Raw genomic sequence first — 23,489 nt, 5'->3', positions numbered from 1 at the left:
AATTCAAAAAGAATGAACTTATGATACTTAAAATCCAAACAAATCAATGTTAAATATTATATTACTATAATCGAATATTATACCGTTAAATTTTGTTGTTTCTTATATCCTACATTTGTGTCATACTCTAGTCCGTGAGCCAATATTTTAAATCAAATCATCATAGTCTTAGGGAAGTAAGAAAAGAAGAACATTGATTAGAAGTATATACTGACACTTCCAATAAATGATCGTTTCTTTTCTGTGTATCGTAAGATAGAGAAATATAAATCTGAATACGCATTAGTATAAACAGATGTTTATATCAACTATAATAGTATTAGTAGTGGAAGTAGTACTGGCAGATGAATTATCATAAATTACCAATATGCACACGTCATTTGAATATACTTTTCATCCTACAGAAGTATTTCTATGGAAACTTTGCTTCATTTTTAGAGTTTTCAATCTTGTTATTTGTGATGATAAAATTATTTATAACTTTATATATATCATGTAACTGTAAAGTTTCGAGAGTAAGAGCGGCTTTATACTTTTGTGACTGGAGATAAATACCCGTGTTGATGACTTTTGTAAAAATGTCCAGTACTTCCAGGCTTTCCACGGTGGTCTAGCTTCAATTGACTCATGATTTTAACTATATAAAATATGATGTATAATTTACATTTGTATAGCAACTTCAGTGATAAATACTATACTATTCATATGTAGAAATTTTCACTGATTGACACTGGTATCAAGCTTAGAAATTTAAATTTAAATATTAATTAATGAATAGATTACATAAGCTATGAAAACAAAATAAAGTTATGATTGAAATGAAAGATTTAAACAAGTTCACTTATTTATTAGGAATAATTTTACTGAAAAGTATTAAAAATCAACATATATATGTAATTTTAATAGTTGAATTCATGAATCTATGTAAGCTAGACCACCACTGAAAGCCTTAAAGCACTGGACAGCTGTTTCATCCTAGTATGGGACTCCTCAGAAGTGCGTATTCATGATTCAGAACGTGAGGCTCGAACCGAGGGCCTTCCGTCTCGTTCGCAAACACCTAACCTCTAGACCACTGAGCCGGCATCCAACGGTATTAATGAATTCATGAATTCAACTATTAAAATTACCACAATTTCTACAAACCTCCATTCTGATATATATGTAATATTGTGTAGTATGTTTGATCATGATCTTAGCCCAGTACTACAAGTCATTATATAAGACGTTTTTTTAAAAGAAACTATTCATCTAATACAACAAACAAAAACATTTGTTGTCTTATACTGTCATCCATTGAACGATCATTAGAAATTGGGAAACACTGAATACCTCTTTAATATTAGTATCTGATTATTTAGCGCTACATATCAAGAGTTCTGAAGATTCTAAATTTGATTCCATATGACATTCTAAATATCATTAAAAACAAGTACTTTTTACTTCTCTTCTGCTAATGTTCATTTGCCATAGAAATCATCTTATGAAAGGTAATGAAAATGATCTTCATAGATCTTGATTTGTTTTTCTATGAATAATAAAATATCTGAATATATTAACATGTTTATTTTCCAGACCTTAGAATCAATGTACATTCCACATACATCAGATCTTGTTATATCAAACAGTACTTTACATTCAACAAATACTATTACTATTATGAATACTAATATGAATGAACAAAATACTACTGAATTATGTAAATTACAAAAATTTAATAAAAATGGAATCAATAATGATCATGATTTTGGAAATTATTCTAATCCAGATCAAATTTATTCCATAAATAAAAATTTATTTAAATATGATTTTGATAAATTTAATACATCTTATACAATTGATTTGAATACTCAATTAACACCGATTAAATTACATAACAATACTACTAATAATAGTAATAGTAATAATAATAATAATGGTAATATTAAAAAGTCATTACCCCCCGACTTATCAATGAATTATCAAACTGAATTAATTGAACGAAATACAAAATCTTTTAATTTTAAAAAAGACACCGTACATCACAAAATAATCGATAATAGTAATAATAACATACATAATAAACATGATGATCATAATCATTTGAATGCTCTTAGTAACAATGTATTTACCTCTAATAATTTTATTCATCCTATCACTATGAATTCAACATCAACAACATCTTCTGTGATACATTCAACTCATTCACATCATAATGGGATAGTTTCTAATAACTTACCAAAATCAAAAAATCATCAGCCAACAATAAAAAACTTTAATGATCATATAAAATCAAATTTTGATATGTATGATTCAAATATGAATAATTCATTAACAAATAAAAAATATTCATGTCGTCCACAATTTAATAAACGTCAACGACGTCAACGAACACATTTTACTAGTCAACAATTACAAGAATTAGAAGCAACATTTGCTAGAAATCGTTATCCTGATATGAATTTACGTGAAGAAATAGCTACATGGACAGAATTATCTGAAGGTCGTGTAAGAGTAAGTTAATTATTTGGTTAAAAAAAAATTAATTAATGGTTAATTGAATTCATTTGGTATTGTGTGTTTGAATCTTCTCATTGATGTATAGGACTTCAATTGATCAGTCCATCTTTACTTATAATAGATAATTAGTTCAAAATATTTATATATTTTATTTTATTCTTCTATCAAAGAGTCCGGTGTTAATGTTACCAGTCAAGTAATAGTTGTCTAAGATTTAATATGACTATTAGGTGGTTAAAGGTAAACTGTAAGTAGGAGAACTTGGGGTTGATATATTTTATTACGTTAATAATCTGTGGATTATAGTATCTAAATCCATTCATAAAGTAGTAACCATCCGTATTATTAGGATTTATGAGAAACCAGACATCTGGACACTTTAAAAATGAATTAAATAAGTGTTACCTACGAATTAAAACGTCGACCGTTTATTACTATAAGATGTCAGGTTTTTGCTTTACGATCATCTAATCTGGTTTGACTACAATATACACTCGCTTCCTAAACGCCTGAGCCAACTGTTATGCAAGCGAAAACAGTAAGAATATTTAAAAAGCTACATTTTCAAAATTGAACGAATGTGTACGCAACTCATCTGTAGATGTACATAACCATTATTGTTATTATTATTAATCGCTTTATTCAATATTATATTTTTGGTACAATATAGAATTCTCAGCATAAAGTATTTCAACAAGTTTCCGTTTCTTATTTCTTGATCGATCCTGACGATAAATATTGGGTGATCACCAGTTAGTTACCAGCATTTCAGAAGTCTACATCTAAATAGTGTACATTATTTTCACTGCATATTGCCAGCAACCACAATATCTTTGATTGTACTTTTTTGTATTTGTACAACGAAAGGTGGTAAACTCTTCAGAAATGCTCCTGAATAGGTTATGTGATTAATGTACACAATGATGTGTTAAAACAAACAAGAAAACCGATAACTTGTTGAAATATCTAGATGGGAGGAACAGGTAGCCCAGATATTCAAGCATGCCACCGTCTATTTCTATATGAAGTCTTACTTACTTACGCCTGTTACTCCCAATGGAACATAGGCTTCCGACCAGCGTTCTTCAACCCACTCTGCCCTGGGCCTTCCTTTTTAGTTCTAAATGAAGTCTTAGCTAAATAAAAATGAACCAGAAAAAGCTTTTCTCTTAATATAGATCTACAATGAATGAAGTAAAGTATCAACCCTGTATTATCAATCAACTTAGCATAGTCATCATATTCAAGAAGAGTGTCAATCAATGTAAATTTTAATTTTGTACAGTAAATATGATACTAAAAACTTGTCAACCGTTTTCACATAAAGCAATTTCTAATTTTATAAGGAAAATGGGAATGATTTATCGTAAATTGTTTCAAGATTTCATTTTACTTGTTAAATTAAGTATTGTATGTTTCTTGTAATCTTTCTGCTAAACTCGTAAAACTAATACAAGCTATGAGAATAATAAAATAAATCTTTGATAGCAATTTCATGGTACAATTTCAGGGATTAGTTGAAGTTAGACATTAACACCATCAGATTCTGGTCCAGTGATCTAGAGGTTAAGCATTCGCGCGCTAGGCCAAGAGTCGTGCGTCCCAGAGCGTCAGAGTGGATGCACACTGCTGAGTGTTCCCACTCTAGAACGAGTCAGTCATTCAGTGCTTCCAGGTTTTCCAGATTAGTCTAGGTTTAGTCGACTCATGAATTCAACTATTAAATTACTACAATCTCCACAAAGCCCCCTTTCTGATTTAGAAAATTGTCTCATTTTCTAAATTAAGTATTCGATTAAAATGAATGTGATATTTTGGTAAATCAACTGTCAATTTTCTAATACATCAATTTGCCTAAGGCTTAGTTGACCTTTATCTTTCTTGACATTGATATCACTTCTGAAATTAAGATAACATTAAATTCAATTTACACTCTAAAGCATATAGTTATAACTTATTTGGATTGTGATATATTATTTGACACTGAGCCCTAATAAAGTGAAACATTAAAAATGATATAAATAAAAGGAAAATAATGAAGCTAATTTACAAGAGACTGTGGGTAAAAATACCTTCAAGACATCACTTTCCAAGTTACTATAGTTTCATTTGTGATGTGTTAAACGGATTATTTAGAAAAAAACCAATTATGTAACATTTTAACTAAACATAAAGTTAGATATTAACACTGTTGGAGGCCTAGAGGTTAAACGTTCATACGCGAGACCGAAGGTCGTGCGTTCGAATCCGGTGTGAGGGATTGTGGATGCACACTGTTGAGGAGTCCCATACTAGGATAAAACAGTCGTCCAGTCCTTCCAGGTTTTCGATGGTAGTCTAATATTGGTTGATTCACGATTTCAATCAAAACTCAACAATTTCCACGACCATGCATTGGATAAATCTGAATGGTTTCTTTCTTATTTCAATTACATCCTATATGTGATACATTAAATATTAAAACCATATTAGCGTAATTCTTTAAAATTCATTCATTCATAAACTCAAAACAATCTTTCTCATAAACCTCAACTTCTAAATCATCCAGAGCTATCCCCCCCCCAACGTTCAATATTAAATGTTCATTTTAATATTTAAGTAAAAGTTCTAATTATATGCATTTAAAAAATAAATAAATAATCGGTTGAATGAACAAAATACCTCTTAAATATTACTATTATATATAATAGTAGTAAATTGTCGGTAAAATGAAATCCATGTAATCCATACTATAAAAGTCATGTATTTATTACCCATTAAAAAGACAGTCATCATTTATAAGTAAACATTTTCATAATATCCGCTTTAAATTTTTTGTTTATTTATAGTTTTCTGTGGTAAATTGAAACAAAATTACTCATAAAATCTATGAGTGTTTTTTTTCAATAATAGTCTCCTCATTATTGAGATTGAAAAGTTTTAAGTAGAAGAACATCTCCACCGGAACAAAAACTTATACATAGAATAAAAGAGAGAGTGAGAGAGAGAGAGAGGGTTATGAGAATTTTCAATGCATAAATTATGCAAAAAAGACAATACTAAAAAGCTATAAATGTCATATATCCTTCTTGAGATTATTTTTTTTAATAATACGACATATTAGTAGTATATATAACAGAGAATAAATTAAGAAGTCAACTTATTTGATACCGGTGAAAAAGAACACATCACAGACTGATATTATTCCGGAATAAAATGTAAACATAACAATAATTAGGTTCATTGAAAGGTTAACTATACAGGAATTTAAACACTTTTTAATTGTTTAAATATAATATATACTTATAATAAACCCATCTTAATATGATAATGAGCAATTCTGAAGAGTCCCATACTAGGACAAAACATCTCTACAATCCTTTTAGGTTTTCAATGGTGGCCTAACATTGATCAACTCATGATCTGAACCAAAAACTTGATAATCTCCACAACCTCATACTGATACCTAATAATTGTTAGAAATCACTACTGAGACCAGCTGAAAATCAAGAATGAAATATTATTTAGTCCCCCTATAAAGAAAGGTCATTTGATGTATGTAATCATGTTAATATTAGTCTATCATTATTATTATTATTATTATTATTATTACTTAACACACATCATTCACTGTTCTTTAAACAGGCAGCTCATTAATCAAAACAAATAATAATAATACTAATCCTTGGAAATAGAAATAGTTCATGTCAAAATTATGACATAATTTCCTTATATATATATATGGTGTATAAGCTTATTGTTTGTAAGACATCAATTAGTCTGACACTATTATTATTATTATTACAGTTATAACATGAGTCTTCACAATCGGTTTATTTTTGACATCTTTCCATTTATCTATTAGGTAAGAAATTCCTTCTTTTTAAAAATAACCCTTAATTGTTTGTTGTTTTTTCAAATTCCGTAATAATATAGTCTGTATCATACTAGAAATAACCTTTATTGTTGTTGTTGTTGAGTAAATGGGGCAAAAGAAATTGAAAAGTTCTCCAGAGAATTAATAATCTACCTTCCTTTTTTTCTTGTTTTTTTAAAAAGAAAAAGAAAATTAATTTAAAGAATAATTAGTCATTATTTATTTATTTTAATAAATTATGATGCCTAATGAACTAGGAAATTTTGAAATTGATCATTTATATGCAAAGATGGATAGTGGCTATTAGTGGAATCCAGAACGCGCGTTTTATACTATTTGGGACTCGTCAGATGGATGTACCTGCATCTCAGAGTTGATGTTCACTATGAGACTCGAACCCAGTACCTTCCGCTTCAGACACCATCGCGTTATCTACTCAGCTACTGAGTCCTAATAGCCACTTGCTTGTGCAATAGGGTGAAGTGCTTGTGAATTAAGGCTACATCGAGGCAATACGTACAGTATGCACATATGCCAATAAGGGGCTGACCAGTTGCAGTCCTAAGCATCAATGGGAAGATTCAAACAAACAATATTACGTGAATTGATCATTTATATTTTTTAAAGTTAGGTAAAACTATTGATTTATGTAGACAGAGATAAGGGGTAAATCTTTTAATTGTTAAAACAATTTATTTTATAAATGTAATATAAACTGGAAAACTACTGAAGAGTACAGTGCATCTGTTTTTCATCCTACTATGGAACTCTTTATCGGTAGCCATTCAAACGCCAGATTTTCAGGATTCCCGTCTTACTTTATTCATAACTATTTCATTAAATTAACAGATTGAAATTTATTGTCTTATAACCAATAACAGTTTCTTCTTGGCTGTTCAATATTGACATAAATTTACTATCCCAAATGTTAACAATTGTAAATTCATAACTGACTTTCTAGAACTTTACAGCCATTTCGATATTTATCAGTTTTTTAAAGAAAATCTTTTTAAATTCATGAAACTATAAGCCACAAATACTTTATAACAAACCCAACTTCCAATTAATTTAAAAGTCAGACCTATTACCCCCATCAACTAATTATGAATGCTTACTTTATTGATCTTGTAAATCCTTCTACGGCGACAAGAAACCAATTTTATGAAACCCTCTTATAGTATATAAGAACTTTCGTCTAAATTAGAGCGAATAGTTTCACAGTATTTGGGCGCTGAGTTGATGTAAGACATTAAATAGGAATAATAGATTTTTAAAATCTCAGCGAATGAATTTGAAGTAAATCCAACGTTTCATCTGACAATCTGGTCCAAGCTTTTTCAAGCAAATATTTCCTTGCCAGGCGAAATGTTGAATTTGCTTCAAAGTCATTTGCTGAGATCTTACAAATATATTATTCCTAATCCTCTTATAGCTTAGAACTACAATATCACGTGTCACAATTTAAGTTTTGTGTTTGAAATAACAAGGTAAGTATGTATTAGATTTTGTTTGATTCTGAGTATGAATGAGCTAATACATTTCCGAATGGAGAAATATCAATTTTAAAATCTGAAAAGCTTTCGTAAAAAATCAATTGTTATACTCTTCTTTTAGCATATTCTGAATTGATACCTTCAATTAAATCCTTTTTATTGAATTTAAATTTTAATCCCTTATAAAAGGTATGGTTTAAAAATCGTAGAGCAAAATGGCGAAAACGTGAAAGACATCTAGATGTTGTACTACGTGGAACTATAAATAATCCTTTTGCACCTTTAATTCGTTCTGGAGTTGGTCATCTACCCAATGGATTTGTCAATCATCCAATATATGGGACAACTGGACATAGTTTTCCATCAGTACGACAAAATCAATTGTCTAATACAACTTTAACATTTTCACAACCACAAGTATCTTATTTTCAAAATTCCTCTACGAATAATTCGCGTAATCCGTATCCATTTGTATCTAATTTACCATGTGATAATGTATTACCAAGTTTGATAAATCGAACTAGCCCGAATTCTCTAAATCAACCTTTTACTGATTTTACAAATGATAATCGAAGTGATACAGATGAGTTTCATAGTTATCATCTTGGCTTGCCAGGTACATATCCGTTTAAATCTATCAGCAATAGTAATAATAATAATAATAATAGTAATAATAATGAGTTAATCTACTCTATTCCATGCTGTATGTCACAGAATGAAACAAATTTACACGTGGGATTACCGGTATGTTTGCCCCATTCAACATGGATAACTAATTTCAGTAATACTGATTATAATAGTAATAATAATAATAATTTACAATCTACAGATTTCAGTGCAGCAGCTTTTGCCGCATCAAACATGTTGAATACCTATTCATCAGTAATTCATGGAATCAATTCAACAAATCTACTTGGTTTCAATACGAAAAAAGATCCTAATAATTATCCTTCTTTTGCTTCTTCATCAAATTCATTTTTGTCTAATGAAACAATCAATCAAACAGTTAGTCCACTATTAAATTATTCAAATCACTTACAAAATACAGGTTTACGACCATTGGATGTATCATTCACTACTGAAAATACCATCACTAAAAGTAGTTGTCTTGGATCGACGTTATTTTCATCAGAAACAATGTCATCGATGGGAACAACACCAGTGACAGGATTGACAAGTATACCTAACTGGCCATCTATCAACAAGCCTATGAATTCAAATCAGTACATAGATGATTTTCCGTCAATAAAAATGAATACACGTATAGATGACGAAATCAAATTTCATTCAAAACAATTTTTATTTGATGATATAAATAATTCATTGAAAACATTCAAAGATACCAAAGATTATGTGAAAACGTCATTTACAAGTGAAAATAAACCTTCTTTGCAACAAGTAATAAATGCCGATCATAATACTACTAATATAAGTAATATACATGATTCAGAACTAACTAACAATATATATTTTGATAACTTTATTCATCCTTTTATTGTAAAAAATGAAACGTATTTTAATACAAATGAAAGCATTGAATCTATAGATTGTATGAATACAAATCGCCATTTCTCGTCATCACCGATCTCATCGTCACCATCATCCACAGTACCTTCAGTATTAAATTCAATATCTACAAAGAAATATGATTACTTACAATTAATGAATTCATCACAATCAAATGAAATATTTTTTGATAGTACCAACCATCGTAGAGTAAATGAACAAAATTTCAAATTAGAAGAACCATTATCTATAAACAAATCATTGATTCAATATCGTCCGTATCGTCAACATATACGTCATACACAATCACAATCATTTCAACACCAGATAAATGAACCGGTACTTATGATGCCTGGTAGTACAAATAATTTTTCATTTCTACCGACTGCAGCTATGATGGCCGCAGCTGCTGCCGTAAAAATGAATACAAATGTATGTAATACTACAAATTTTAATGAATCAAAAACTTTAGTAAATATAATGTCAAAAACGTCTACACCAACTGGTACAATAACTAACCCAACATTATCAGAACGATATACAAATTTAAGTAAATTCCCTACTGTAACAGACACAATTTTAACAGACGGTTCAAGAACAACAACAGTATCATCATCATCATCTTCTTCATCATCGAATATTATAAATGATAAACAAACTAACCATGGAAATTATCGAAATTCAATGTTTACTCATTATGTTCTACCACAAACCATTCATGAAACCAGTCAATTGAATGAAGTTAATCCAATTTCAAATTCAAATATTTATCAATTCTATAATTAATATTTGGAAAAACAAAACAAAACGAGATAGAATATTGAAACAATTGAGGGGAAAAGAAAAATCTGAATGATTTGAATATCTTCCGGTCACTTTTTGTCCTAGAAACAAATAAGTCCATATGAATTTATGAAAAACAGCTATCTTATGTTCATGTTGTATGTATAATATGATCATTAATTAGGTATCAAATGGTTGACAACTGCGTATACAAATGTATTTGGATATAGATATTTTTATTCTTCTGTAAATGTATTCAGTGTATATTGTGGTTATTAATTTTTTTCAACCATTTACACATTCAACTATTCAACATTCCATTTTGTTCAAACAAAACATTTTCTGATTTTCTTTAATTATATAACACAGATTGTATTTATAATAATAATAATATTAATAATATAGATAATTTGTTGAATTAATAATTTACAGAAAGAATTTATGATAAGTATAATTTTTAATAGATGAATTTATAAGTCGATGTAAACTAGACAATTATTGAAAGTCGGGAAGTAATAGACGGCCGTCTCGTTCTAGTATGGGACTCTTCAGCAGTGCGCATTCAAGGTCATGCATGCGGGATCCGAATCCAGGATCCTCAGACTCGCGTGCAAACACTTAATCTACAATGGTGTTAATGTCTAACTTCCATCGATCCGTGAATGACTGCGCAACTATTCATCCATTGTCTGAGGTAGATACTTTTCTCTACCCTTCACGGATTGTACTCCCCTAGTCACTGCTTCTCACTAGAACTCCAGGAAATAATCTTGGAGACAGTTACTAGTGAGCATTAACACCGTTGGATGCCGGTTCAGTGGTCTAGAGGTTAAGTGTTCGTACGCGAGGCCAAAGGCCATAGGTGCACACTGTTCGGGAGTCCCATAATGGTTCCTGGTTTTCAACGATGATCTAGCTTACATAGACTCATGAATTCATCTATTAAAATTACTACAATCTCCACAAAACCCCATTCTGAAAATATGATTTTCTTGAAGAACGGGCGTCAACCGGAAAACCGTAAAAAGATAACGTGGAAATAGTGAACATTTTTGTCTATTCAGCAACTGAATTCCATGAATATTTACAAATATGTAAAATTTCTATATTCTAAATTAGAATAACACGTACAAGTGAGGAATACTATTTTCAGTTATATCTCCAGCGGGTTCTACGTTGATATACAGTAATATGTATATGCATATACCAAAATACTTAACCAACGAAGGCGACTTATGTGGCAGGAATCACAACAAAATAGACTACACAAGTAAGCACCATAAGTAAAAAATATGAACTGATAATATGAGGATAGACGTACTAGTTGTGTTAAGAATAATAAAGGCTTGAATCAATGTTTCTTAATAGGAGGTAGATCAATGACTTTAGAAAATAGACACTGAAGTAACATTTATTGAAAACCATTAGAATTACGTAATAAGATGTGTTTTAATAATTAGACAGTGAAGAAAAGAGACGAAAGCGGATTAAGAAATATACACAAATAAGGATATGTAAAATAGTAACAACAAGTAACATCATTTGCTAAGCTTAAGTTGTCTAAGAAAATGATCAGTGTCATAAACTTCTTATGTAAACAGAGACTAGGGTTTTTAGCTCAACTGACTATAGATTCAGCTATATGTTGAGAATGAGGTAGAACTCAACAAGGAAAATCAGAAGGTATACGATAAAGTACTCTAAATGACTTGATTCTATCTACTGCATTGACGCTATCTACCAAGTGTGACAAAACGAAGCTCCTTATTTTCTTTACACACCGTTTCTCAACTACAAAGGGTAGCTTCTAGTAACTCATTAGCTTTGTTGTCTGGCTGTACGCTCAATACAGCTTCTCTTTAAGAGCAGCTGAATTAGTAGAAAAACATGAATCGAGCTAAACTGAGTAGATTATTCTTAAATAATGGAATAACGGCTGACATTAAAACGACTAAGACCTTTTTCCTTACTCCTGAAGATAAACGTTAAGGATATGACCACAACTGTTAAGAAAATGATGATTGCAGTGACCAGTGGAGTTCAACTAGGTCTGTTGTAAGATAGTAACTCACTGAAGACAATGGTGGATGTGTCGCTCAATTTCGTGGATTGGTTGAAGTTAGATATTAACACCGTTGGATGCCTGCTCAATGGTCTAGAGGTTAGGCGCTCGCGCTCGGGCTCGAATCTCGCGAGGCATATATATATATATATAAAGTTGTAGAATGCAGAGAGTTACAAATTATCGCTATCTGTAACCATATTTAAACTTGAATCCAAAATGGTGATAGTGTAGTTACCAGAGCTCATTCTTATTTAAAAATTATTCACTGAACAAATTGTTGGCTCTTATTATTCATCGTGAAACAGTAATAACCGATCTAATATGTTTGAAATTACGGAGATTATTGGGCGATAGATTTGAAGAATGGAAACCGGGGAAGGGCGAAGAATTACTAACTAACCCAGGGGCGACTACGAGATACAAATCTAAACTAAAGTTGTTTTAATGTTACTCAGTGCCATGAAACTGAAATACCTTATCATTCAACGTAGTAAGCACACTTAAAATTTATTTATAGGAAGTCCACAAACATTGAGGACAAAATGAAACTAACTTATAAGCAAAGATGGATGGTGGATAATAGTGGAATTCAGGACGTGCGTTTCGTCCCACTTTTGACTCATCATCTGGATGTACATGCATTCCAGAGTTTATGTGTCACTCCGGGACTGATCAATTGCAGTCCTAAACATCAGTGGGAAGATTCAAACAAATAATACAAAATAAATTAAACTTCATCCCATTGCACAAGCTAATGACTATCAGGACTCAGTAGCCAAGTTGATAACGTAATGGCTTCCGAAGAGAACGGTACTGAGTTCTAGTCCCAGAGTGAACATCAACTATGGGATGCAGGTACATCCAGCTGACGAGTCCCAAATAGGACGAAACACGCGTCCTGGATCCCACCGCTAGCCACCATTCATCCCTGCTTATGATGCTTGTGAATTAAGGGAATATTGAGGTAATCTACACAGAATGCACATATACCAATAAGTGACTGATCAATTGCAGTCCATAACATCAATGGAAAGATTCAAGCAAACAAAATGAATTAAACTAACTGTAAGTAAACCAGACTATAGTAAGATCTTTCATACAATATACGAACGAAATTCTTACTACTTAGTATTTACTCTATTAATGTTAATAATTCTCACATTTTAATTGTAGATCAGTTTAGCTTTCTGACTAATAATGTCCATTTATTTACATTTAATCCTTAAACATTTCGGTATATTCATTCAATAATCTAAAATTGGAAAGAATAAGTAGTTCACTGTAAATAATGATAAGGTTATAGAAAAGGGAACTTAACACTTTTTTCCCTTGTACTACTTAAACTTGTGTTAATTTATTTCGGTTACTTATTTACTCTGAAGAAGTAGCTTATATTAGGTCACGAAACGTCAGAAATACAATTTTTCTACTCATTGGGATTTAAGAAAGAAAATATTCATCATGAACTTAGCATTTTAAATATCAACTTCTCTGAAGTTGATATTTAGTAAAATGTTAGTACATTAAATATTCAACTTTGGGTATCTGATGAATGTAGGTGTGAGAATAATGTCCATACGACAAAAAGCATTATTGATGGATAAAAAGTCTTCAAACTTCTAACTATTCGCTGCCCATACACAGTTATCATTTCGTATTGCACAGATGTTTGAAAATACCATCATGACAAACACTATATTGAGTAACTGTGGAGGAATTTATACACTAATTACTTATATGAGTGATTAAGATTTGTTCTAAAAGAGCGACAATAACAATATATGCAATAACGCAGTTACTTTGTTAGTTGAGTTAATGATAATGCATGCAAACACCCACTTTCTCAAACTTCATTTAATGTACATGAAACCCTAAATGTGAACTCTGTGTCAGACATATTTGCAATCATTATCTCAGGATTCGATTAGCATCTAGATAAGATATATCTAAAAAGCCTCTACCATGATAATAACTAATAATCCGTAAATTACCGGGGTTTGTGACTGGTGGGTTTCAACTATGCTGAACCTGAATTAATTACATAAGAACAGTATCAAATGACCATCACTATATATTGTGAACTAAATGAAACGGGAAATCTAAACCGTAGGAGATAGACTCGAAGATATCGTTCTGACAGAGAAACCTGAAGGTCACGTATTTTATCTACGATAGGACCAATTGCTTAGGTGTCCCTAACTAATACGAAACGATTGCAGTGTCTTTTGGTTTATATTGCACTCCAGCCGGTCTAAAAACTTAAAGAAGAATAACTTCAAAATGAACTTCACATATATATTGTTTCACACATACAAGTGTTTACATAATGTCCAATAGTCGCTTAGTGAGTTAACAGGCATTATTTTACTAAAAAAATAATAATTAGTGTTCAGTGAATCCATTCTTTCAATGCATAAATTATAGCTGATAAACCAACAAAAGGAAGTTGACTGAGAACTTTTAGAAAACAAATCACTAGAATTGCACTTGGTATTGTTTGTTTGAATCTTCCTCATTGCACAAGCAAGCGGCTATCAGGACTCAGTAGCTAAGTGGATAACGCGATGGCGTCTGAAGCGAAAGGTACTGGGTTCGAGTCCCAGAGTGAACATCAACTCTGAGATGCAGATACATCCAGCTAACAAGTTCCAAATAGGACGAAATGTGCGTCCTGGATTCCACTACTAGCCACTATCCATGTTTGCTAATAATCACTAGAATTAGTTTTTATTTGAAAGGTTGTTCTAAATGTCTGAATTGTGTTGACGATTTGTGAGTTAAGTCAAAATGATTAGAAAACTATTTTAGCTGAGAAACCTAACGGAGAATATTTACGCTGCTAATAAATATCTTAAAAACTTACAATAGCAGTTTTAAATGATCTAAATCAAGTTTCAGTTACAAAACGAACTTCAAATTTGTGACTAACATAAATTCGTGATCAAATTCTTTATACCTTCTTAGAAACCGATTACGCTGTGATGAATTAAAAGTTGTTGTATTGCAGTTGTACTCATTTCGGAAATAACAGACATAGGAATTCACAATAAGAACGTGTATACGTTCATAAAACTATTATTATTTTCATTATATGAAGAAAAATTGAATGATTTACAGTCACATTGGCTGCTTATTGTTTCCAATGGAACTCTTACTAAACTTAAAAGTTTTAGATAATAGTTTTTCGAATAAGTTTGTTGAAAATCAGTCTAATTTATAAGTAGTATTTATCACATGTTGAATTTATTTTATGTAACAATGAGAACCAGGGGGAACTGAGCAACCGTGTCTTCTTCAGAAACCGGGTCTTGAGGCTTAACTACTAAAGAGACTAGTATTAGAATGAGAGAGCTTCTGATTTTCACTGGTAAGCTAACAAAGGTCAATATGTAATGAATCCCACCTGTAAATGATATTTTGGAATTATTACGGATAGAATCTATTAGTAGTCCACACTTGAAATCTTTGGCAATTTGTAATTGGAGAACAGTCATTTCCAAAATACTCAACTGGACAAATTTTTCGTCTAATACCGAATTACTAATGGAGACACAGTTATTATTCATTGAATTGGTTATGTGAATCTTTTTGTACCTTTTCAAGGTAATTTTTTATCATCTGATACCAGTTTGTGACGGAATAAAATAAACATGTAAACGTTTACTGAACCACAGTACCTCAAATCTACATTATATATTCATTTAAACAAAATTATTCAACATAGTTATTACTTCATAGTCCTCTTTTTATACCAATATATAAGACTGTTTCAACATAACTGAACTTTCTCTAATTCACCGAGTATAGATGATGTGTAAGAAAATCTAGTGTCAAAGGTTGGGTGGGAAAGTGATTAGAAAGTTTTCATTACTGACTTATCTTTTTACTATACCCCGCAGTGATGTCTTATACACACAAGTACACACATATATATATACACAAAAAAGAAAGAGAATCAGTAAAATGAAAGGAATAAAAAAATAGAAAAGAAAAACAGTAATGTTAAATTATATTTATGTTCAATATTGAAACAAAACAAAATATATATATATATATTGGCTACACGTGTATTCTAATCTTTCGAATAGTTCCCCATATATCTTTAAATAAATATTTGATTGCCATATCAGAAATATGGTAAATGTTTTTTTCAAATGTCAGCTATTAGATAAAGAAAGAAAAGATTATTATTCACACTTGTCGTCTTCATTCACACACACACCCTCCCTCTCTCTCCCTATGTGTGTGTGTGTTTCTTTCATCCACTTCTTTGGTGTTAGATACTTACAAAATTATTTAAGAATAATAAGTCTGTCCATTTAACAATAACAAACAGAACACATACACATAAATACTTTTTGTTTATAATTAACATTTTCTTAGGGAAAAAAAATTTTTTTTCTCTTTTGTAAATAAATAAGACGGGGAACAAAAAAAAATTATTTATATTCATAAAAAGTATAACTACTTATTTGTTCATCGTAAATCAATTAGTTAACGGGATTTTCTTATTGTTGCTTATTTTTTATTTTGCAAATAATAAGTTACATTCGTTCATCACTTTCAATACATGATGTCTTTAAAAAAAACAAAACAAAAAGGAGTCTTCATACCTGACTAACCTAAACTCACCACCCTATCAGTCACTAAAATTATTTCAATTATACTGACTAGAAAAAAAGAAAAAAAAGGAGGGGGGAAATATTTTATCGTTTGTTGTTTCATATGAGTAAGATAGACAAAATGAAAATTGAAAGATCTTTCTATAAAATGATAAAAATGATTAATTTAAAACAGAAGTTTAAAAAAATCTGATTTGATCCAAAAAATTTAATTTTATTGTATATTTTTTTAATAAATAAAAACAAATTAATAATGGATGATAATAATAATAAGAATGAGAATTAAAATCCCTGTAACTGTTATTGTTATAGAACAGATAGGATAATTGTAGATATTTTTTATGTTAAAATTGCCCCCAAATGCCCTGATACGGCCGAGAGTGGGGAGAGTCCGCTTTCCTTCTCCAAATGCTTTCACATCGCCACGCGTATATAGCATCTGTCAGGGAAGTCCTACTCACTGTCTTCTCACGGCATTACTGTTGTTTACGAAATTGAGAGAACGAAAAGCGAATGTCCGGTGCTTTAACCGGGTTGGTGGACACCGAAAATTCACCTAGGGGAGTTGGAAAACCCTGATTCCAAACCAATGGTGCACATGGGCTCCATTATCCTGAGGGAACAAATGGCGTATGAACCAATTGTTGGTCACAGGCTACCATGGGACTGAATCTCCTCACGATGCTCCACTGCCTTGTGGATCAGACCTTTAGGTCAAAGGTTACGGGTGTGGTTCCCTAAGAAAACCACCTGCTTCAGTTTGGGCACCTGCGTAGTATTACAGCCCTCACACAAATCTCATTTGATTTGTGTGGCGCACATGTGCTTCCTTGTACCAATATTTATGTGTTTAAATAAATAAATAAATATTATCATTGTAAGCAGAGATGGGTAGTGGCTAGCAGTGGAATCCAGGACGTGCATTTCGTCCTATTTGGGACTCGTCAGCTGGATGTACCTGCATCTGAGTTGATGTTCACTCTGGGACTCGAACCCAGTACCCTCGCTTCAAACGCTATCGCGTTATCCACTCGGCCACTGAGTCCTGACAGCCACTTGCTTGTGCGATGGGGTGAAGTTTAAATTCACCTAGTATTGTTTGTTTGAATCCTCCCATCGATGTGATTTTAAAAGCACAGACTATATAATTATGAACCTTGGTAACATCAACTCTGAGATGCAGGTACATCCAGATGACGAGTCCCAAATAGGAAGAAACGCGCGTCCTGGATTCCACTGCTAGCCACTATCCATCTCTGTTTACCATGCTTGTGAATTAAGGCTATATCGAGGCAATACGCACAGTATGCACATATGCCAATTAGAGACTGACCAGTTGCAGTTCTAACACATCGATGAGAAGATTCAAACAATACTAGGTGAATTGAAATATTATCATTGTTATGTTTTATTGTTTGTGTTTGAAGGGATAGGTTTGAGATGTAGTGCGAACATCAACGTTGGAATATTGGTAAATACATTTGATTAGTTTTAAATTCTATACAGAGTCCATCTTAGAATACTCTGTTAGTCAAATGCTATACTTTAGATATGATGATTTTTTTGTTTTGCTTTGAAGGTTTAACAGTTCATAAAAAACCTAAACTCAAGAAAAAGAGAATTAAACTTCCACAGAAATCATGAAGTAACTTTTATCTTGCAGTGTGTACTTGAGAATATAAATGATTAAAGCTGGTCAGCAAAATTTGTGAGGTCATGAATTTTCCATTGAGAGGGACATAGTGATGGCGAAACAACAAATAGTTCAACCCTGTTCAAAATGACATTACTATTATAGAGCGATTATAAGTTGTTGAATTTCCATGTCAACTAGGAAGATCAACGATGACCGACGTTGATAACAGGCTTGGACTAGAAGAGTAACTAACAGCGTGTCATAACTGGTGACCTGCTTGAACATTTGGACTACTTGTTCCTGCCATCTGATATTTCAACAAGTTATCTAATTTTGTTTGTTTTAATATATTATTATGGTTATTAATCTCATAATCTATTCAAGTGCGTTCCTGAAAAGTGTACAACCTTTCATTGTGCAAGTTACAAAAGGCCCAATAAGAGATATTGTGGCTACTGGGAATATGAAGCGAAAAGAATATACATTATTTAGATATCGATTGGCTGTACTACTAACTTCTAACTGGCGATCACTCAATGTTTATCGTCAGAATCGGCCAAGAGGTAAGAAACGGAAACTTGTTGAAATACTTTGTGCTGAGAGATCTATATTGTGCTGAAAATATAATATTGAATAAACCTCATAATAATATAGTATTTCAATATATTAGTAATAGTTAAGGAGTAAATCTGACCTCAGTAAATGACGTCAGTGATTCGAGAAACATAAACCAACCAACATAAAAAAGGTGATGGACAATCAAACAGTTATCCTTTGTTTGATGACAACTCAACTAAATTTCACATTTTGGGTACAAAAAAAGGTTTAATGAATTTAAATCTACTCTCAAAATTTGTCACTACAATATCTATACAATATTAGACACAATTTCCATACTCAAGCAATTTATCATATATCACGATGCTACTTACTATAATTCAGTAGATTGTAATATATTCAATAATTTTAGAACACATAACATTTGGTGTTCGCATATTAAATACGCCTATAGATTTCCAGTGTTACAGACGGTCCCAAGACAATATAAAGGAGGACTATACATCGGGTCCGCAACCACATCTCGAAAAAACTAGTTTGAAAAGAAACGATAATCAGAGAAACACAATATAAACCATTTAGACTCTCTCTTCTAAGTTAAAAGAACAATTATGACGCCATATGATGAAAGCCGAGATTCTTCCGAAGTCACGAGGCCAACACCCCTTCTAACAATTAGACCGACAACTAATATACGTACATGGAATGTACGAACAATGTGGGAGACTACAAGCACAAATCAAATAGCTAACGAATCGGGGAGATTCAACTCCGTGGTGCTAACAATCAGTGAAACCCATTCGATTCAAGTTGGACAGAAAACGACAGATTAGAGAGATCCCGCTGTACAAGAAAATGCTACACACACGTAGGTAATTGATCTGATGCTGTCCAAAGAAGCACGAAATGCACTTATAGGATAGGAATCTCATCGATCCAGAATCATCAGAGCATTATTCAAAACAAAGAAGAAGGGAATCACAATTAATGGTATCAAATGTTATGCACCCAACAATTATAGCAAGGACGACAATAAACAGCAGTTCTATGAGAGACTGTAACCAATCATGGCGAAGTGATCAGGAAACAAACTCACAATCATCATACCACACCTAAACTCCAAAGTCGGAATGCACAACACCGGGTATCAATATATCATAGGACGACATGAACTGACTGGCAGAAACGAACGAAAATGGTGACAGATTTTTATATTTAAGTTCATCCAACAAAATGGTTATAGACAACACAATATTCCCACACAAAAGAATACATATATATACAACAGGAAGAAACGCTGGAAGTGGATAGGATACATATTGAAGAAAGCACCCAACTGCGTCACAAGACAAGCAATCACATGGAATCTTCAAGGCCAAAGGAAAAGCGGAAGACCAAAGAACACATTACGCCGAGAAATGGAGACAGAAATGAGAAAAATGAACAAAAACTGGATATATATATATATATATATATATATATATATATATATATATATATATATATATATATTAGATAGCCATGTCCTCAGTATGCGCTTACTTCAGTCAGGAAAACAAGAAATTAATCTAACATAAGTAAATAAGAACTATTCACGTTTGAAAACTGACTTAGTTTTATGATTTAACTTTTCGTTGAATTCAGTTATTGTATTATATTTCCTACTGTCAGTTAATGAGATAGAGTTTATTCAAGACTAACTAAGCACTACAACATTTATATGGTGAAATTTCACAATAAGTTAATCACTGAGTGAATAGCTCAGTGATAAAGTCTTAGAATATAGAGATAAGTAATATGTATCATAATATCAGAAACTGTCAGTATATTTCTAAGTTGTAAAAGTCCTTAACGCTTAATGTATACTAGATTCAGGATATTCAACCGACTATCTCTCCAACTGTTCAGCATAATAGCATACATGTCACTTTATTATTCTGGAAACAAATAAACAACTGTTGTACTTGATAGAATGCAAAGTATAATTTTAAAAATAATACTTAAACAATATTCAAGTATATACCCTTCTGTATTAATTAAGTTAATCTTTAATAGTATTTTAATACTTCATATAAATCCTAATTAGGCAATTTAGATGAACACAAGTAAATCTGATGAAACGTCAATTATTGATACCGAGATTTACAAATAATTATGTACATACCCATATAAATAATTCCCAATTAACTGGATTAATCCTCGTGGTTTAAGTCTCACGTAAATCTAACTGTCGATCTTATTGCAGTATATTATGAATAAAATTCATTAGTAACTTAAATCGAAATAGATAGTGAGAAGTTGTAACTCTTAGATTTCAACGAGCTCATATATGAGACAGTCACTCACTAGTATCATAGAATGATTGTCATATTCTATCGGGAACTGACTGAAACTGAAACTTCATTTAGTGATCTAAAAATCTAACTTATCGTCCATTAAGTCTGAATGTCTTAAGTCCTATCTCATTGGAGGCTTTGAATGTTCACCATGAAGAAGTCATAAACTGGGACAAGATAGGGAGATCTGCTGAACGTTAGACATGAATGACTCTTCATACCGCTCAAGTGAAAAACGACATTTTGGAATCCTCAAATACATAAGAAAATGGTTTTTGAAACACAGCCATGGTAATGTATGTTATAATTTGATCAGGTCAAACAGAGATTTTAGTCCGTATCTAAAATACGCCACACATTTCTTGTGTGAAGAGATGGTATCCGTCTTCCGAATTGTTAACTAAAAGAGTTTTTTTAATGTACATTTAATATTTACATAACATTGATCAACAAAATTTTTTGACAAATATATGGTATGGAAACGAGGTTATTTTTTAAACGTCTACGATCTGACTGCTTTACGATGCTTTTCTAAAAACGGTCGCACCAGTGACTCAGTTTTATGTCTACAGAAAGTACATTAATGATATCTTCAATCAAATGGATGTCTTTCGAAAGTCAAACAACGCCCAACCATCAGTCAACTTTACATTAGAAAATGAACTGAAATCAACATTTTACTTCTTTAATGTCTAACGTTTGACAATCTTGTTCAAATATGCATTTTTAAAAAGACATAATCGACAGAGGAATATTTTGCTGTGTTTCCTTAGTCTGAATGATAAGTTTTATCTACCTACTATTTTCAAAGATCAGAAAGTCATGAGTAATTAACGAGTACAACTAAGAAATCGGAATCCCCTAAAAATTTCTTGATATGAATATTCTTAAAATTTAAACGAACAGTTTGACGGAAATAGGGCTCCATGTATCTATACGAAATTACATACAAAAATGATGTAAACGCTTATTTTCGTGTTTGTGTAAGTCAGGGATAAGACTTCAAATGGAAAACAACGAAACTGTATCTATGTAGTAATTGCAATGTAAAAGGAAAATCTAGATAGGTGAATACGCGACTGAAGGAACACATTGTTTAAAATAGGTTCTTAAATCCTCAGAAAACCTCGAGAAACTTGAGAGCAAATTAATAATTGCACTGCACTCGTTAAAAATAAAATAAGATTAACTTTAATGAAACCGAAAAGGTTTAGAAAGGTCTTACCACTTATAAAGATTAACAAATGAAGCCCTGTATAAACTGGCGAGTCTGAGTAGAAGATATAAAATACAGTTGGCTAACTAAATGAAAACAAATGACTAACATTTACTCACTCCCATAAACTGAATAAACGGACGAGACTATGATTTATGGACGAACCAATCAGATACTCCACCTGTAGTTCCTCTGAGGGCTACTGCCGGTCCCAAGCCCGGATAAAGGAGGAGGGTTGGGCATGGGGTTAGCGACCCCATCCAGTAGAAAACCAACTCGCTAAAAAACTCTAACCAGAAGAAATTACGCTAGATGTTAACAACCTATTTATTGAACTGTATCCACACAGTGGAAATTTTATCTCATTTTCGTTATAGAATGTTCCCCTACTGTGTAATTTGAATCTATCATTAGTTTATGTTTTTATTCTACTCTATGATCAATGTGACATAACATTCAACTGGCTTTTCATGAACCATTGACCATCTTAAGCTTTTCTGTCATATTCTGTCATTTGTACTTTGTATTTACCAGTGTTCAAAGACAAAAATAGGTTTCATCTAACTGGTTCATTTCTACAATTTGAGCATAGCATGAAGAACAATAATTACAGAATATATGATGAACTTTTTGTATTTCGTTGCTTTCTCTTCAGTTATATACATACTCATAGGTTTAGTTTGTTCGAAATATCTACATAATTGGAATTTCAAGAAATGAATAGTCAATAATTAAAGAGTAAGTTGAAGTTAAGAATCAAAATTTTTCTAGTGAGAAGCAATGACCAGTGGAGTTCAACTAGGTCTGTTGTGAGATAGTAACTCACTAAAGACATTGGTGGATGTGTCGCTCAACTTCGTGGATTGGTTGAAGTTAGACATTAACACTGTTGGATGCCGGCTCAGTGGTCTAGAGGTTG

General features: G+C 31.7%; 1 protein-coding gene and 2 non-coding genes across 3 annotated transcripts; 2 read left to right on the top strand and 1 right to left on the bottom strand.

The window, feature by feature from the left end:
- Positions 1 to 2,139: 2,139 nt before the first annotated feature.
- On the top strand, positions 2,140 to 10,140 carry Smp_163140 (pituitary homeobox protein-related; the record flags this gene model as incomplete). The annotated part of the gene is made up of 2 exons (XM_018790155.1): positions 2,140 to 2,493; positions 8,038 to 10,140. 2 exons carry the CDS (start codon positions 2,140 to 2,142, stop codon positions 10,138 to 10,140), a joined length of 2,457 nt encoding a protein of 818 aa, XP_018655526.1.
- Positions 10,141 to 14,743: 4,603 nt separating this feature from the next.
- On the top strand, positions 14,744 to 14,810 carry Smp_tRNA_01896_Gln_CTG.1.1. The gene has a single exon. It is a non-coding gene (tRNA).
- A 2,989-nt stretch (positions 14,811 to 17,799) lies between these two features.
- Positions 17,800 to 17,865, bottom strand: Smp_tRNA_01092_Gln_TTG.1.1. The gene has a single exon. It is a non-coding gene (tRNA).
- Between the last annotated feature and the right edge of the window lie 5,624 nt (positions 17,866 to 23,489).

Source organism: Schistosoma mansoni, chromosome W, assembly GCF_000237925.1.
Source record: "Schistosoma mansoni strain Puerto Rico chromosome W, complete genome".
NCBI classification, from domain to species: domain Eukaryota; kingdom Metazoa; phylum Platyhelminthes; class Trematoda; order Strigeidida; family Schistosomatidae; genus Schistosoma; species Schistosoma mansoni.
The sequence above is the reverse complement of the archived record's forward strand: the minus strand, read 5'-3'. Positions and strand labels throughout refer to the sequence as shown.